This window comes from Bombina bombina, chromosome 4 (assembly GCF_027579735.1).
Source record: "Bombina bombina isolate aBomBom1 chromosome 4, aBomBom1.pri, whole genome shotgun sequence".
Taxonomy (NCBI): Eukaryota; Metazoa; Chordata; class Amphibia; order Anura; family Bombinatoridae; genus Bombina; species Bombina bombina.
In genome coordinates this window covers 1,124,978,039-1,124,997,070 of record NC_069502.1, presented here as the reverse complement: position 1 = coordinate 1,124,997,070, position 19,032 = coordinate 1,124,978,039, and the positions used below count along the sequence as shown (strand labels likewise).

At 40.7% G+C, this 19,032-nt stretch overlaps 1 protein-coding gene across 1 annotated transcript in view; it reads right to left on the bottom strand.

The window, feature by feature from the left end:
• CENPF (centromere protein F) overlaps nucleotides 1–19,032 on the bottom strand; it is a 225,590-nt gene that overhangs the window by 188,037 nt on the left and 18,521 nt on the right. Inside the window, exons 6-8 of the mRNA XM_053712493.1 lie at nucleotides 16,340–16,625; nucleotides 11,179–11,381; nucleotides 9,993–10,118 (exon numbers count right to left, since the gene is read on the bottom strand). Of these exons, the coding sequence (XP_053568468.1) occupies nucleotides 9,993–10,118; nucleotides 11,179–11,381; nucleotides 16,340–16,625 (615 nt within the window). The remainder of the gene's footprint in view (nucleotides 1–9,992; nucleotides 10,119–11,178; nucleotides 11,382–16,339; nucleotides 16,626–19,032) is intronic.

The following is a 19,032-nucleotide window of genomic DNA, read 5'->3' as shown; positions in this document are numbered from 1 at the left end:
GTGGTATTTTCATGTCAGCTTTTTACAGTTATGCAGCATCACTTTCAAGTGATTTAGCAAATGAGTATTATGTCATTTAAAGTAAATTTGCCAGTTGAAGTACTATGATTTGCTTTATATGGCAAGGGAAATAAAAAAAAAAAAAAAAAAAAAAAAAAACATCTTTACTATGGATAGTAAAAAAACAGTCTTGTTCTTTCATTGTTTATTTTGCCCCAATAATTTTGAAGATTTTTATCCCCAATGACCCAAGAAAGGATGGAGTGGATTTTGCAGTATTCTGAATTATAAACCAGTGCATTTCTTTACAGAGATTCCTTGAATGATGCAGGAACTCATTTATACACGTCCCTAATGGTAACAGCACAGAAGATAATATAAATGTACTTGAGATGTCATGTACCCAGACTGCATAAAACGAAATTTATGCTTACCTGATAAATTTATTTATTTCTTTACACAGTGAGTCCACGGATCATCATCAATTACTGTTAGGAATATCACTCCTGGCCAGCAGGAGGCAAAGAGCACCACAGCAAAGCTGGTAAATATCACTCCCCTACCCAAAATCCCCCAGTCATTCAAACAAAGGGAAAGGAGAGAAAGGAAGTAACACAAGGTGCAGAGGTGCCTGAGGTTTATGTAAAAACTGAATACAGGGCGGGTCGTGGACTCACCGTGTCAAGAAATAAATACATTTATCAGGTAAGCATAAATTTAGTTTTCTAATGACACGTTGAGTCCACGGATCATCATCATTTACTGTTGGGAACCAATACCCAAGCCAAAGGACACAGATGATAAGGGAGGGACAAGAAAGGAACCTAAACAGAAGGCACCACTGCTTGAAGAACCTTTCTCCCAAAAGAATGAGCTGTGATTTTCTCAGGAGGTTGCTGTCCAGCAGTCTCATATGCCAAGCGAATAACGCTCTTCAGACGAAGGGAAAGTGAAGTAGCCGTAGCTGTCTGAACCTTGCGTTCCCCAGAAAAGCAAACAAACAATGCAGAAGACTGACAAAAGTCCTTAGTTGCCTGCAAATAAAATTTTAGCGCTCGCACAATATCCAGATTATGTAACAACCGTTCTTTGTGAGAAGGAGGATTAGGACACAAGGAAGGTACAACGACTTCCTGATTAATATTCTTGACCGAAACAACCTTGGGTAGGAAACCAAACTTAGTACTCAGAACCACCTTATCAGAGTGAAATAAAAGATAAAGGGAATCACACTGTAAAGTAGGGGGTTCAGAAACTCTCCGAGCAGAGTAAATAGGAACAAGAAACAAAACTTTCCAAGATAACATCTTAATATCTAAAGAATGCATAGGCTCAAACGGAGCCTGTTGTAAAACTTTAAGAATAAGGTTAAGACTCCATGGAGGAGTAACAGGTTTAAACACAGGCCGAATTCTAACCAAGGCCTGAGAAAACGATTGCACGCCTGGCACATCAGCCAATCGCTTATGTAACAAAATAGACAATGCAGAAATCTGACCCTTTAGAGTACTTGCCGACAAACACTTCTCCAGACCATCCTGGAGAAAGGACAAAATCCTAGGAATCCTTACTCTACTTCAAGAGTATCCTTTGGATTCTCACCAATACAAGTATTTACGCCAGATCTTATGGTAAATCTAAGAGCCTGAATCAAGGTCTTAATGACCGACTCTGAAAATCCACGCTCAGATAAAACTAAGCATTCAATCTCCAAGCAGTCAGCTTCAGAGAAACGAGATTTGGATGAAGGAAGGGACCCTGAAGTAGAAGGTCCTTCCTCAGAGGCAGTCTCCAAGGTGGAAAGGATGACATTTCCACTAGGTCTGCATACCAAATCCTGTGAGGCCACTCCGAGGCTATGAGAATTACAGGCGCCCTCTCCTGCTTGATTCAAGCAATGACTCTTGGAAGGAGAGCGAACGGAGGAAAAAAGGTATGCAAGACTGAAGTTCCTAGGAACTGCCAGAGCAATGATCGGAAATGCCTGCGGATCTCTTGACCTCGAACTGTATCTCAGAAATTTGTCATTCTGACGAGAAGCCATGAGATCCAACTTTGGCTGCCCCCACTCGAGTTTCAAGCTGGAAAACACATCCGAATGAAGTTCCCACTCCCGGGATGGAAAGTCTGTTTGTTCAGAAAATCTGCTTACCAATTGTCCACTCCTGGGATGTGGATTGCTGAAAGACAGCAGTTGCGGGTCTCCGCCCACTGAATAATTTGGGCCACCTCTGTCATGGCCAAGGAACTCCGAGCTCCCCCCTGGTGGTTGATGTAGGCCACCGAGGTTATGTCGCCCGTCTGGAATCCGATAAACCAGGGTAAGGCTAACTGCGGCCAGGCCAGAAGAGCATTGAAGATTGCTCTCAGCTTTAAGATGTTTATGGGCAGGACTGACTCCTCCTGGGTCCATAAGCCCTGAGCCTACAACAAGCCTCATACTGCTCCCCGACCTAGAAGGCTGGCATCCATGGTCACAATCACCCAGGAGGGTCTGCGGAAGCAAGTACCCTGGGAGAGATGATCCTGAAGAAGCCACCACGGAAGACAGTCTACTGACGCCTGATCTAGATCTACATGCGGAGACAGGTTTGTATAGTCCCCGTTCCATTGTCTGAACATGCATAACTGCAGAGGTCTGAGATGGAACCGAGCAAACGGAATGATGTCCATGGAAGCCACCATCAGACCGATTAGCACCATACATTGAGCCACTGACGGCCGTCGCTGTCGTCCAAAGTAGCTAAAACCTCCTTAAGTAATAGGCAGAGGTGGTCCAGCTTAAACCTGAAGGATACAACTTCAATATCAGCAAGAGGAATTACACTGTTAGAATCTGAAATTTCACCTTCAGATGCTACTACGGTATCCTCCTCCTCAGGCTTCTGGGAGGGGGCATCTGAAAAAGCAACAACTCAGTCAGAAAGCTCGCTTACTGAATGTCTGATTTTCCTCTTACGCTTTCCCTGCAACATTGGAAAAGCAGACAACGCATCTGAAATTGTAGAAGACATGAGAGAAGCGATGTCCCTTAAAGTAATTCCAGCGGGAGCTTGAGAGGAAGCGCAGGGCACTGCATGTGAGGGCGGTAAAATTTGGGACGCTTGAGCAGAAAGCTGCTGCATATATTGAACCTCGTCGTCAGACTCCTGCACTCAGAAAAAAGTTTATCCCTATAACTTAAAGTCCTCTCAATACATTAGGAACAGAAAGGGATTGGTGGTTCCACATTGGCATCAAAACACTAGGAACAAGTGACATTTTGCAAGGCCCCTTGGTCCATTCTGATTCACAATGGTACAATTATCAAATAAAAAAGAAAATTTATGTTTACCTGATAAATGTATTTCTTTTTTGACACGATGAGTCCACGGATCATCTTAATTACTAATGGGATATTCACCTCCTGATCAGCAGGAGGCAGCAAAGAGCACCACAGCAGAGCTGTTAAATAGCTCCTCCCTTCCCTCCCACTCCAGTCATTCGACCGAAGTTAAAGGGACAGTAAAGTCAAAACTAAACTTTCATGATTCAGATAGGGCATGCAATTTTAAACAACTTTCCTATTTACTTTTATCATCAAATTTGCTTTGTTCCCTTGGTGGTATTTTTGAAAAGCTAAACCTAGCTAGGCTCAAACTGATTTCTAAACAGTTGAAAACCGCCTCCTAGCTCAGAGCATTTTGAAAGTTTTTCACAGTTAGACTGTGCTAGTTCACATGTGTCATATAGATAACATTGTGCTCACTCCCGTGAAGTTATTTAGGAGTCTTCACTGATTGACTACACTGCATGTCTGTCAAAGGCACTTAGATAAGGAGGCTGTCTGCAAAGGCTTAGATACAAGGTAATCACAGAGGTAAAAAGCATATTAATATAACTGTGTTGGTTATGCAAAAATGGGGAATGGGTAATAAAGGGATTATCTATCTTTTTAAATAAGAAAAAATTTGGTGTAGACTGTCCCTTTAAGGAAAGAAAAGTCAAGGTGCAGGGGTGCCTGAAGTTTACAATAACCCACAACCTGTCTTACAAGAACAGGGCGGGCCGTTGACTCATTGTGTCAAAAAATAAATACATTTATCAGGTAAGCATAAATTTTCTTTTCTTTTTTATGACAGGATGAGTCCACGGATCATCGTAATTTCTAATGAGATTCAATACCCAAGCTAGAGTACACAGATGATACGGGAGGGACAAGACAGGGAACCTAAACAGAAGGCACCACTGTTTGAAGAACCTTTCTTCCAAAAGCAGCCTCAGCCGAGGCAAAAGTGTCAAATTTGTAAAACTTTGAAAAAGTGTGAGGACCAAGTTGTAGCCTTGCAAATCTGTTCCACAGAAGCTTAATTTTTGAATTCCCACGAGGAAGCAACAGCCCTTGTGGAATGAGCCGTAACTCTTATGATATTCTTCAGCCAAAAAGAAAGAGAAGTAGCAGTATCTTTCTGTCCTTTCCGTTTTCCTGAGAAAATCACAAAGAAAGAAGACGACTGACGAAAGTCCTTAGTCGCCTGCAGATAAAACTTTAAAGCACAGACCACATCCAAATTGTGCAGAAGTTGTTCTTTCTGAGGAGGAGGATTAGGACACAAAGAAGGAACAACAATCTCCTGATTAATGTTCCGATCAGAAACAACCTTAGGAAGAAATCCTAATTTAGTACGTAAAACTACCTTATCTGAATGGAAATAAGGTATGGAGACTCATACTGCAATGCTGAAAGCTCTGACACTCTACGAGCAGAAGAAATAGCAACAAGAAATAAAACTTTCCAAGATAACAACTTAATATCTAAGGAAGGCATAGGCGCAAACATAGCCCCTTGAAGAACTTTAAGAACTAAATTCAGACTCCATGGAGGAGTAACTGGTTTGAACACAGGCCTGATCCTGACAAAAAGATTGTACATCTGGAACATCTGCCAGACGTTTGTGTAAAAAATAGATAAGGCAGAGATTTGACCCTTTAGGGAACTTGTCGATAATCCTTTCTCCAAACCCTTTTGGAGAAAAGGTAAAATTCTAGGAATCCTAACTCCACTCCTTGAGTAGCCCTTGGATTCACACCAATATACTGTAGATATTTACGCCAAATCTTATGGTAAATCCTTCTAGTTACAGGTTTACGAGCCTGAATCCTGGTCTCTATGACCGAGTCAGCGAACCCACGCTTGGAAAAAATTAAGCGTTCAATCTCCAAGCAGTCAGCTTCAGAGAAACTAGATTTGGGTGAAGGAAGGGACCCTGAATTAGAACGTCCTTCCTTAACGGAAGTCTCCAAGGTGGCAGCGATGCCATCTCCACCAGATCTGCATACCAAATCCAGCGAGGCCAGGCCGGTGCTATGAGGATCATTGAGGCCCTCTCCTGTTTGATTCGAGCAATTACCCGAGGAAAAAGAGCAAACGGAGGAAATAGGTATGCTAGACAGAGGTTCCAAGTAACCGCCAGAGCATCTATCAGTTCCGCCTGGGGGTCCCTGGACCTCGACCTGTATCTCGGGAGCTTGGCATTCTGTCGGGATGCCATGAGATCCAATTCTGGCTGACCCCACTCTTGGATCAAGGGAAGAATGGAAAAATAGTTTCCATCTTGAAGGACGGTACCCTGAGGAATTTGTTTAAACTCTTGAGGTCTAAAATTGGTCTGAAGGTTCCCTCTTTTTTGGGAACCACGAACAGATTGGAATAAAATCCCAAACCTTGTTCCTGTACTGGAACTCCCAGGACGGAAAGGTCTCCTACACAGTGTAAGAACGCCTCTCTCTTTGTCTGGTCTGCAAATAATCTTTAAAGAAGAAACCTGCCTCTGGGAGGAAAACTTTTGAACTCCAGTTTGTATCCCTGAGACACTATTTATATTGCCCAGGGATCCTGAACATCCCGAACCCAAGCTTGAACTAAGAAGGAAAGTTTTCCCCCTACCAGATCCGGTCCCGGATCAGGGACATTTCCTTCATGCGGTCTTGGATTCACCAGCAGGCTTCTTGGATTGCATTCCCTTATTCCAAGACTGATTGGGTCTCCATGCAGGTTTAGATTGTTCCGAGGAGGAGGAGGAGGAGGAGGAGGAGGAGGAAGAATCTCCCATGAAATTTCGAAAGGAACAAAAATGACTGTCGTCCTTTTTGTTTGTTTCTCTTATCTTGAGGGAGTAGATGACCCTTACCTCCCATGATATCAGAGAAAATTTCCGTCAGGCCAGGTCCAAACAATGTCTTCCCCTTGTAAGGAATAGCTAGAAGCTTAGAATTCGTTGACACATCTGCAGACCAAGGTTTTAACCATAAGGCTCTGCAAGCAAGAATAGAGAAACCCGAAACCTTAGCTCCCAGGTTGATAACTTGAAGGGAAGCGTCCAAAATAAAGGCATTATCTAGACAGAACATCAAACCAATACGCCGCCGCACTAGTGACGGTGGCAATGCACACAGCCGGCTGTCATTACAGACCCTGGTGTACATATATTTTCTTGAGTAAACCCTCTAACTTCTTATCCATAGGATCTTTGAAAGCACAATTATCCTCTATAGGAATAGTAGTTATCGTAGCTAATGTGGAAATGGCCCCTTCCACCTTAGGAACTGTCTGCCAAGCCTCTTTGATAGAGTCGGCTATTGGAAACATCTTCTTAAAAATAGGAGAGGGAGAAAAAAAGTTATGCCCGGTCTCTCCCACTCCTTAATGATCTCAGAAGCTCTTTGAGGAATTGGAAATACGTCTGTGTAGGAAGGAACCTCAAAATATCTGTCCAGTTTACTAGACTTCTTAGGGACAACAACTACTGTGGAGTCACTGTCGTACAAGGTAACTAAAACCTCCCTAAGTAACAGACGAAGGTGTTCTAGCTTAAACCTAAAAGACACCACCTATGTGTCTGTCATAGGTAATACACTCTCTGAATCTGAAATTTCACCTTCAGATGCTACAGCAGCACCTTCCTATTGGACAACATCTGCCCTAGAGGAGATTGGCTCAGAAAAAATATTTTCCCTATAATTCAAAGTCCTCTCAATACATGAGGGACAGAAAAGGATTGGTGGTTCCACATTAGCGTCAAAACATAAGGAGAAAGTGACATCTTGCAAGTGCCCTTGGTCCATACTAAGTCACAATTGAGTAATTATCAAATAAAACCTCAACTTAGTAGTAAAAATTTGTAAGTGATAAAAACGTTACTGTCACTTTAAATTTAAACATTTAACTTTTTTACTGTGCAAGCAAAAAACTTACTTTCTAGCATTTAGGACCAAATAAAATGACACCCCTACACCTCAACAGCGGTGCCTACCTGACTGCAAGAACCGGAGGACTTCCCTTTTACTTAGAGAAACGGTCCGGATTCAATCTGGCACAAAAAACCCTGTTTTCCGGTCCTAGGAGTGCTTGTTCAGACTTAAAACATGCACTTCTAGTGAGAGACTGGAACCTTCTGCCTATGTCGTCCCCTGCTTGATCGTAATACAGGAGCGCAATGTAAAAGGCATCATAGCCAACTGAAACCCAGTGCCTGCTTAATATCCTAATGTTCAATGCTGCCCAAAACATAATAAAGAGTGTTATCTTTGTGTCACCCATATTATATATAAACAATAGTGAAGTGCTCCCATCCTTTTCAGAGTGTCCATTTCAATGTTAGCTCCAGAAAAATATAAAGAAGCACTTACCTTTATGTCTGCTTGACAGCAAGGCAGAACCCCAGGCTTGAGAGGTCCTCTCCCCCACATGGGCCTGAGAAAGAAAGAAATTCCTGAGTAAATGGCTCTCAGATATTCTGAATTAGGGCAGCATCTACAGTATATATGGGAGGCACAGTGAGAATTATGTCCCACAAGTTCCCATTGCTCTAAAGCCACCAATGCTCTACTGAAGAGAATGATATGGACTACGGCTACACCCTATAACAAAGCAGCACAATCACGTACTACTTTAAAAACCCTTGATTGAAGAATCTATACTAACACCTCACTTTACCACTTCCTATCACTAACGTAGGCAAAGAGAATGATTGGAGTGGGAGGGAAGGGAGGAGCTATTTAACAGCTCTGCTGTGGTGCTCTTTGCCGCCTCCTGCTGACCAGGAGGTGAATATCCAATTAGTAATTAAGATGATCCGTGGACTCATCGTGTCATAAAAAAGAAACCCTAATTTTATAATAAAAACTTTTAAGTGAAAAAAACATTACTTTCACTTTAAATTTAAAAGTGTAACTTTTTTACCGGAGCTTGCAAAAAGTACTAAATAATCAAGTTAAGAACAATATAGCACCTCTACACCTCAGCAGCTTTGCTGAGGTGCCTACCTGACTCGCTAAACCGGAGCTATTTTTTCCTCTATTATTTTAGAAGACGGTCCGGAACTCAGCAGGAGAGTAATGTAGATGCTTTGCGGTCTTAGAAATGCATGTTTGACAGAGAATCATGCGTTTCTAGGCAGACCTTGGAGATCTCTTATCCGAAATGTGTCCCACACTGAAGCGCTATGAAAATGGCGCACAACTCCGCTATGATCCACCCATCGTAGGCGTTACCATTAAAACACAATCTCCCGGTCGGCATCTTTCCAAGTTAAACCGCCGGGAGATTTTAACCACCAGAGCCATCTAGTAAAAGCTTCTCTCCAAGCCCTAGTGCCTGCATCCTAATGCTGTCAAAAGTCCTCTCCAGTCTAGGAGAGTTTACAGTGTCCCAAACAAAGTGCCCCTTTTTTACTTTGAGCCCTTTATGTTGTCTATTTGTTTGGAATAGAGTGTTCCTGAGTGTACTTTCCTGTTGCCCCATAAATAATAAAGTAGCACTTACATCGTACATCTGCCTGACAGCAAGGCAGCTCACCAGGTTTGCGAGGTCCTCTCCCTCACATCGACCTGTGGAGAAATAAAAGACTGAGTACTTTCACTCAGGCTTTAGGAGTTAGGGCAGCATAAAAAACATGAGAGGCGCAGTGAGAATTATGCCCCACAAGTTCCCATTGCTCTAAAGCCACCACTGCTCTATTGAAGACACTGATATGGACTACGGCTACACTCTAGGACAAAGCAGCCCAATCTTGCACTACTTTAAAAATAATAAACTCTTGATTGAAGAATCTTTTCTAACACCTAATTTTCCACCTCCTTGCACTTAACGTAGGCAAAAAAAATGACTGGGTTGGGAAGGTAGGTGATATTTAACAGCTTTGCTGTGGTGCTCTTTACCGCCTCCTGCAGGGCAGGAGTGGTATTTCCAATAGTAATTAAGATGATCCGTGGACTCATCGTGTCATTAAAAATAAATAAATCCTGAAAGTACATTGTAAAGTTGTATTTATTTATTACTGCATACAATTAATCATCTCATATTACAATTGCAATGTATTTACAAGGGATTTAGACAGAGCATGCAATTGTAAGACACTTTAATTTATTTCTGTTATCAAATCTGCTTAGTTCTCTTGGTGTCCTTTAATGAAAGGCATACCTAGATAGGCTAAGAAGCATCAATGCACTGCTGGGAGCTAGCTGGTGATTGATGACTACACACACAGGGTTTAAACACATAATTATGTAACGCAATAGCGCAATAATAAAATGTTAACACATTATATAACTTTCTTTTTTCCATTTTCTGTCCCTTTGTAAGGGCTAAACACATATTTATCTGCAAACAATAGCATTAAAATTAAAATGCTCTAACCCATCCAATTAAACATGTAATTACTGTATTTTTATTTACTTTTAATTCTTAACATATACAATGTTTTAAATATTTAAAAAAAATTATATATATATATATATATATATATATATATATATATATATATATATATATATATATATATATATATATATATATATATATATATATATATATATATATATATATACACATACATATACACACACATATACACACACACATATATAAATAAAACACTTTACTATACCTTTAAACTGGCTTTATTTCCATACATAGGGAATACTGCACACAGTTGTATCAGGATTGTTTTTACCTGTTGGTTTTCTTTTTCTCTTTCCTTCAGTTTCTGCTCAACAGTGATTCGCGCACTCTCTGCATTCTGCCTCTGACAGCTCAGCTCTTCCGAAACCTTCTTTAATTTTTGTTCTGACAAATTGCACTGTTTAATAATAAGGCAGGCTAAAGTAATTGTATATAATATCACTACTGTATTACCTATTATGATTTATTTGCAAAGCGGCACAATATTCCAGCAATGAACATATGACCATTGGTGTACACAGTACAAAACACACTATAATTTATTTGCAAAGTATGATCCTTAGGGAGGAAGAATGCCCTGCTCTCTGGAGCTTATGGGGGGAGTGAGACAAAAAAGGTATACTGGTGCTTGACTGAGCTTACAGAATTGTTAATGTTTCTGGCTGGAAACAAATAATATTAAAGTGATGGTAAACTCTTCCCTTTTAAAATTAGATCTGGAATGTTAGTGATATTTTAGATGTAGTTTCAATCAGTTGTAATGAAGATGCGCTATAACTTACTTTTTAATATAGATTTGAAATTCAAAGACCCCCCTGCACTCCGCCGCCCACTTCAAAAGTACATTTTTCTGTGAGCTAACGGTTTATATTGTTCTCCAATCATCGCTATAGCTACAACAAAAGTGCCATATGGCGAGAGCGCTGATTGGACAAGAATTCAAAATCTTTAGCTCACAGAAAAATTTACTTTTGAAGTGGGGGGCAGAGTGCAGCGTATTTGAATTTCATATCTATATTAAAAAGCTAGTTATAGCGCATTTTCATTACAACTGATTAATTAAACTCGATCTAAAACATTGCTAACATTCCTGATCTGATTTCAAAAAGGGGAACCCCCAAAGCTCTGTGATTAGCGTGTATTACATACCTCGTATGTAGTGAAAACACAGCAAAGGAGCTTTAGATACAAAAGGAGTAATGTTGGTATTCTGCATGGTTTACCTACATCTAAAGTTTTAATTAAATAGCTCACTTATGTTTATTACTACACTGTCGCTTTGAGATTCAACCAGTAAATATATGTTATGTATACATTTCAAATCTGCTATTCCAGCTGGTCTCAACTGAGAAAACAGATGGAAAGCCAAGAATTTAAACTGAAAGAAGAATTATTGATGTTAAAAAAAAGCACCTAAATAAAAATGTATCCAAGTAGAATAAAATTATCACACATACCTTATCAACAGACTGTTCAAATTGCCTAGTCATTCGTGCCAAGTCATCCCTGCTTTTTGCTAGTTCTTTATCCTTTTCAAGAAGTTCCATCTGAGTTTTCTCAAGCAGAATCTGTGTCTCCTGGAATTTGTTAAGCTGATTTTTCAAATCTTTTTCCTGGACTTGTAAGCGTATCTCCATTTCATTAATTTTTGATCGCAGCTCTAAAGAAAATAAGTGGGTTGTTTGTTAAATTCTTTATAAACAATTTGTATATATAAGAAATATTGATCCATGTTTCAAAAAAAACTTTTGATTCTGGGAAAGTATGATTTTATTTATAACTCCATTTTTCATATGCTTTGAAATACACAGTTGTAAACTTTGACAAGATATTAAAAAGAGACAACTCATTTTTATTTATGTAAAACTAAAGTGTTTTATAAATATTTTTTGTTTTGAAAAGAACCCTGGAAACGGTCGCTATCAGCAAGTAAGCAGTAGATAAGTCAAGGTATGCATCTATACTGTATGTTCTGTAGGTGACAATTTCAAATTAAACCCCTTTTAAAGTGATTGTAAAGTTTAGACTTTTAATACGCAGTATAAAACACTATTTATAAAAGCGATGGCGAATCCGCCTTCAGTCAATCCTTGCGTGCCCCAACTTGGCATCCAGCTCATGGGCACCCAAAGATTGGCTGAAGGCGGATTCGTCATTGTTCAGTTAAATCAAAGATGAGATGTGGGCAAAGAAATGACGCAATGTTTACCATCTCTAAATGGTAAATATTTTAAATGTGTTTAAATATTTTAATGAATTAGAGTGCCACTGTAAATAATTTTATATACTGTGTATTAAAAGTCTGAACTATATGATCACGTTAACTAGCATATTACTACACATACAATATGTATTTTCTTTAAAATATTTCACTATTGGTCTTTGAAATACATGATATTTTTTTACCTGCAATATGCCATCAAATATGTATTCATTACAAAGTTATACAAGCAGCTAATTATGAGAGTGATTGAATACTGCAGAAAGAATACAAACTTCACCTGAAATATTCAAATCACTTGAAAGTGATATCTCTATGTTTAAAAAATAAATAACATGGGGTAGGCGGAGCCTGCAGCTGTTGCGGAAGGACGTGTTTGTGGGGAGCTCCTGATTTTTTTGCTGGGCTAGTAGGGATTATTCCCTCTTGAAATTGATTTATTGTACTGAGGATAACTCCTGAGGTGCCCTGACAAACCCCAGAGAAGTCTGTGAGTACTTTCACAAATATGGATCTTCCTATGTTCCTCAGCTTAACAGCTTGGGGACTGGGCACATGTTGGGGAGACCTACACTGTGATCTTGTTCCCTCAAGCTGTTAGGGCACGCTTTCCCCTCAAGATCGTAAGATCATTGGTAGTGAAAAGTGCTACACTACTAGGGAGACTGCTTTCCTGACTCAATTTAGCAAAGTATTGGAAGCTTTTTGTACAGCCATGATAGAAGACTTAAATGAAGCTTTCCATCCTTCCATTTCTAATGTCAGACAGAGTTTACAGCCAATCTCTACATCACAGCGACCAAGATCTGAAGAGTATGTGAGAGAGATTGCAATAAACAACAATGCTCAGACCGACTTCTCTACTTTGGACCTGCAGGGGAACATATCGGAACCCCTAACTACCACCGCAGTGAAACGTGTGGCTCTCTCTACCAAGAAAGATATTGGGCGAGAGGCACGGCCCTCAGAGCGGCACGCCATATGTGCCAGGCGGAGAGCACAACCATCCAGTTACCTGGCTCTAGATAATGCCACCTAAACGTTGTTAAAGACCCAAGGAAAAGATCGACCCTCATCTCATACCAAAATTTCTGATCCCTATCCTGTCCCTGGTAAGGAGGTCAGCTTGTGGGGTCCCAGGCCCTGGAGGCGGGTGGTAGTGTGCGGCCGATTCCCTGGCCTGCCGCTTAGGCTTGGGGCACCTATGCTACATGGTCAGATTGAAGTCTCAGGGACCATTCCTTGTTTCAGAAACCATATCACTCAGTAGTGGAGAGCAGGTTGAACTGAGAGATCGGACTGGAGTGGGCTAAATAATACTTCTGCAAGAAGTGGGAAATTGCCTTGCGACCTAAATGCCGGAACTAAAATACAACTCTCAAAAGGGGACAATTTTTATTTTCTTTTATTTTTTTCACCTCTCTATAATAGCACTCCCCATGAGGCTTTATGTTCCACAAATATGTTGCGAGGTGAGGTGAAATTTGGTGTTTAAGGACACCCTTATGATAACCACTATGCTCACCCACCATATTTTTGCTCTCACAGTGACTTTATGTATGAAGACAATGCTTGAAACTGTATAGTCACTATTTGATTGCAGTTTATTATGAAATAAAAATGCTGTTTGTTTGTAGCTGGCACATATAGAAGCTCCTGGACATTTTTACATATATGCTGGGTCTGTATAATTGTAATATTAGTGATGGTTTCAATTACTTATTTTGAGTTTTTTTCTGTCTGGTTAGCATGGTTGACTTATTATGCTGCATTATACATTAATTTGACTTTGAAAAGCTTTATATTTAGTGAGATAGATCCATTACTAGTACACTATGTAGAATAAGGGTTCAAAAGTAGCCCAATCTCTAGCTAAAAAAAACCTGTATGTCTAATATTTAGATAGTTAAGGTCCAAGAGAGGCTTAGATACAAGGGGTAGAAAATGAGAGCTTTTGGTATTCTTTTGCTATTGTTTACCAGGTACTATTTAAATTATCTGTATTAGAACCTATATTAGACAAGGTATATATGTATTTTACACTGGAATTATTTGTATCCTCTTTTACCTAAATGTTTCTGCATAACTTGCTAGTCTTAGAGGAGCAGATTTTTCCTCTATGCCCAAATACTTGTTGTTATCTACTTGTGTTTTTCATCTCTACTGTAAAACTGTTCCAAGGTTGTTATGGAATTCCATGTATTCTAACATGTATACATATGCCTGTTGCACTTGACCAGAATCTCTCAATAAAATAATGAAAAAAAATAATATATATATATATATATATATATATATATCACATAAAGGAAACCCAGCACTCACCAGCTAGCTCACAGCTAAGATTTAAAATGGAAAGGTTAGTCACCACATCTGGCCAAATGGGACAAGCTCAGGCACCACGTCAAGGTCCTTTCCAACACCTGAGTCCCTAACACAGCCACACAATGCAGGCTCTCAAAGCCAGACAAACTGGGAACAAGAGAGGGGTGCACAGGTATATGTAATCACCCAGCAACATATAAAACACTCACAAAAAGCTGTGCCGTCACCAGAGCCATAGGCAGTTAACCCCAGACAGGAGTGGGTGCAAGAACCATGGGGGATTACAAAACAAATACAACACATAAAGGAAACCCAGCACTCACCAGCTAACTCACAGCTAAGATTTAAAATGGAAAGGTTGCTGGGTCATGGCTCTGGTGACGGCACAGCTTTTTGTGAGTGCTATTTAGCACCCAGGGCTGGCATGTTGCTGGGTCATGGGATGTGTACCTGGTCCGGTTTAGGAGTGCAGTCCCCTTTCCGTGTTTTGTATGTTGCTGGGTGATTACATATACCTGTGAACCCCTCCATTGTTCCCAGTTTGTCTGGCTTTGAGAGCCTGCATTGTATGGTTGTGTTAGGGACTCAGGTGTTGGAAAGGACCTTGACGTGGTGCCTGAGCTTGTCCCACCCATTGTATTTGTTTTGTAATCCCCCATGGTTCTTGCACCTTCTCCTGTCTGGGGTTAACTGCATATGGCTCTGGTGACGGCACAGCTTTTTTTGAGTGCTATTTAGCACATAGGGCTGGCATGTTGCTGGGTCATGGGATGTGTAATTTTAAACAACTTTCCAATTTACTTCTGTTATCAAATTTACTTTGTTTTCTTGTTGTCCTTTGTTGAAAAGCAGGAAAGTAAGTTTAGGCGTGTGCACGTGCCTGCAGCACAATATGACAGCATTTTTGCAATCATGTTATTCATAAGCAAGAGCACTAGATGGAAGCACTATTTCCTGTTATGTAGTGATGCAAACATGTGCACGCTACCTATCTGGATATCTATTCAACAAAGAATAACCTGAGAATGATGCAAATTTGATAATAGAAGTAAATTGGAAACATTTTTAGAATTGTAATCTCTCTCTGAATCATGAGAGAAAAAAAATTGGGTTTCATGTCTCTTTAATGTGTGCCTTTTAATCCTTATTGTGAGCAACTTTATGTTACTAAAAAAAGAAAGAGGCCATATCACTCAAGCACCTATAGGTGTTCTCTTGATGATTATCTTGCAGTTTATTGCCTATGGGGCGATTAGCGGACGACTGCACTTGCCCTATAGCCCTACTGAAACAACACAAGGCAGCTCTACCCTTGTGCATCTACACTCTAATTTAGCTAATTATGAACTAGAGTAAATAGTACAATGAGGATACTTGAAGAAAAAAAACAAGTCATTTTCTCTGCAAAACTCTAAATAAAATACTTTAGACAATGAGTTTCAGAGTTTAAAACAGGGGAAAGAGGAAACTTCATTGCAAATGTACAAAACAGTAAAATGATTGCTTTATGAATGTCTATTATAGTTTTGTCTTAAAAAATGTTAGTGATGGCAGTACAACTAACTTATATACAGTACAGAGCCTCTATTGAGCACAATAAAAAACCATCAAGCTAAACAGATAGTTCTGCAATATGAACATTACTGTGTCTCCCCAGGCAGGCTGACCCTGCAGGGACCTGGTACTGAGCTAAACAGTCCCCAGGCAAGCGGATACTGTGGCTTCCCCTAGGAAGCATAATTTAGGGGAAAATGTTGTGGAAAAACTACATGCTCTAATTCATAAAAGCATTTCATTTTTTTCATTACTTAAAGTGGAACAAAGTCATCCCAGCATGTTCACAAAACAGACATTGTTCAAGTCCTATTGTTTAACCCCTTCCTGACGGCATGGAACGTCCTAGCTGCTTGGCTGTACTGATGCCACAACGGCTTCTTAACTGGGATAGCGGGCTGGAGTGCGTGCCTAGCGTCATAGGTAGGCACTCCCCCCCCCCCGAGCCGATCCCATCATTGAAATCACGAGTTCGCATGAACGATCGTGTGATTTAAATTTAATATAAAAAAAATTACCTTGGTTTTGAACTCTTAACTGATCAGAAACCTGATTATTGTAGGAGTCACAGAAGCTTTTGTTAGAATTGTCTGGTTTAAAGCCTCTCTTGCTTGGAGTTTCCTCTTGATCCCACGAGCACTGGGATGAGGCATACGTTCTCTTCAGAGTTGTTTCGTGACTATTATGAGAAGTGCGACTTGGCGTTCTGTCTTGTTGCCATGAAAACACAGAGGAAGAGGCCTGGTGACGAGCAATGTCTCTATGGTTCATGGTACTCTGGGTCTGAGATGGCTGATTTACATTCTACAAAACAAATTCAGACTCATTATTATGTATTCATTATTTAAAATGCAATAAATTAAATACATCAACATACAAGTGATACCAATTTCGGTTGGAAAAAAGTTTATAATGTTCTCAAACATATTTAAAAACCTGACGTATCAAATTCGCTTCATTATCATCTTTGTTAAAGAGATATCTAGATAGGTATTAGGCAAATGTCTGGAGCACTACATGACAGGAAAAAACAGAATTTATGTTTACCTGATAAATTTCTTTCTCCAACGGTGTGTCCGGTCCACGGCGTCATCCTTACTTGTGGGATATTCTCCTCCCCAACAGGAAATGGCAAAGAGCCCAGCAAAGCTGGTCACATGATCCCTCCTAGGCTCCGCCTACCCCAGTCATTCGACCGACGTTAAGGAGGAATATTTGCATAGGAGAAACCATATGGTACCGTGGTGACTGTAGTTAAAGAAAATAAAATATCAGACCTGATTAAAAAAACCAGGGCGGGCCGTGGACCGGACACACCGTTGGAGAAAGAAATTTATCAGGTAAACATAAATTCTGTTTTCTCCAACATAGGTGTGTCCGGTCCACGGCGTCATCCTTACTTGTGGGAACCAATACCAAAGCTTTAGGACACGGATGAAGGGAGGGAGCAAATCAGGTCACCTAAATGGAAGGCACCACGGCTTGCAAAACCTTTCTCCCAAAAATAGCCTCAGAAGAAGCAAAAGTATCAAACTTGTAAAATTTGGTAAAAGTGTGCAGTGAAGACCAAGTCGCTGCCCTACATATCTGATCAACAGAAGCCTCGTTCTTGAAGGCCCATATGGAAGCCACAGCCCTAGTGGAATGAGCTGTGATTCTTTCGGGAGGCTGCCGTCCGGCAGTCTCGTAAGCCAATCTGATGATGCTTTTAATCCAAAAAGAGAGAGAGGTAGAAGTTGCTTTTTGACCTCTCCTTTTACCTGAATAAACAACAAACAAGGAAGATTTTTGTCTAAAATCCTTTGTAGCATCTAAATAGAATTTTAGAGCGCGAACAACATCCAAATTGTGCAACAAACGTTCCTTCTTTGAAACTGTTTTTGGACACAGAGAAGGTACGATAATCTCCTGGTTAATGTTTTTGTTAGAAACAACTTTTGGAAGAAAACCAGGTTTAGTACGTAAAAACCACCTTATCTGCATGGAACACCAGATAAGGAGGAGAACACTGCAGAGCAGATAATTCTGAGACTCTTCTAGCAGAAGAAATCGCAACTAAAAACAAAACTTTCCAAGATAATAACTTAATATCAACGGAATGTAAGGGTTCAAACGGAACCCCCTGAAGAACTGAAAGAACTAAATTGAGACTCCAAGGAGGAGTCAAAGGTTTGTAAACAGGCTTGATTCTAACCAGAGCCTGAACAAAGGCTTGAACATCTGGCACAGCTGCCAGCTTTTTGTGAAGTAATACCGACAAGGCAGAAATCTGTCCCTTCAGGGAACTAGCAGATAATCCCTTGTCCAATCCTTCTTGAAGGAAAGATAGAATCCTAGGAATCTTAACCTTGTCCCAAGGGAATCCTTTAGATTCACACCAACAGATATATTTTTTCCAAATTTTGTGGTAAATCTTTCTAGTCACAGGCTTTCTGGCCTGAACAAGAGTATCGATAACAGAATCTGAGAATCCTCGCTTCGATAAAATCAAGCGTTCAATCTCCAAGCAGTCAGCTGGAGTGAAACCAGATTCGGATGTTCGAACGGACCCTGAACAAGAAGGTCTCGTCTCAAAGGTAGCTTCCAAGGTGGAGCCGATGACATATTCACCAGATCTGCATACCAAGTCCTGCGTGGCCACGCAGGAGCTATCAAGATCACCGACGCCCTCTCCTGCTTGATCCTGGCTATCAGCCTGGGGATGAGAGGAAATGGCGGGAACACATAAGCTAGTTTGAAGGTCCAAGGTGCTACTAGTGCATCCACTAGAGCCGCCTTGGGATCCCTGGATCTGGCCCCGTAGCAAGGAACTTTGAAGTTCTGACGAGAGGCCATCAGATCCATGTCTGGAATGCCCCACAGGTGAGTGACTTGGGCAAAGATTTCCGGATGGAGTTCCCACTCCCCCGGATGCAATGTCTGCCGACTCAGAAAATCCGCTTCCCAATTTTCCACTCCTGGGATGTGGATAGCAGACAGGTGGCAGGAGTGAGACTCCGCCCAAAGAATAATTTTGGTTACTTCTTCCATCGCTAGGGAACTTCTTGTTCCCCCCTGATGGTTGATGTACGCAACAGTCGTCATGTTGTCTGATTGAAACCGTATGAACCTGGTCCTCGCAAGCTGGGGCCAGGCCTGGAGAGCATTGAATATCGCTCTCAGTTCCAGAATATTTATCGGTAGAAGAGATTCTTCCCGAGACCAAAGACCC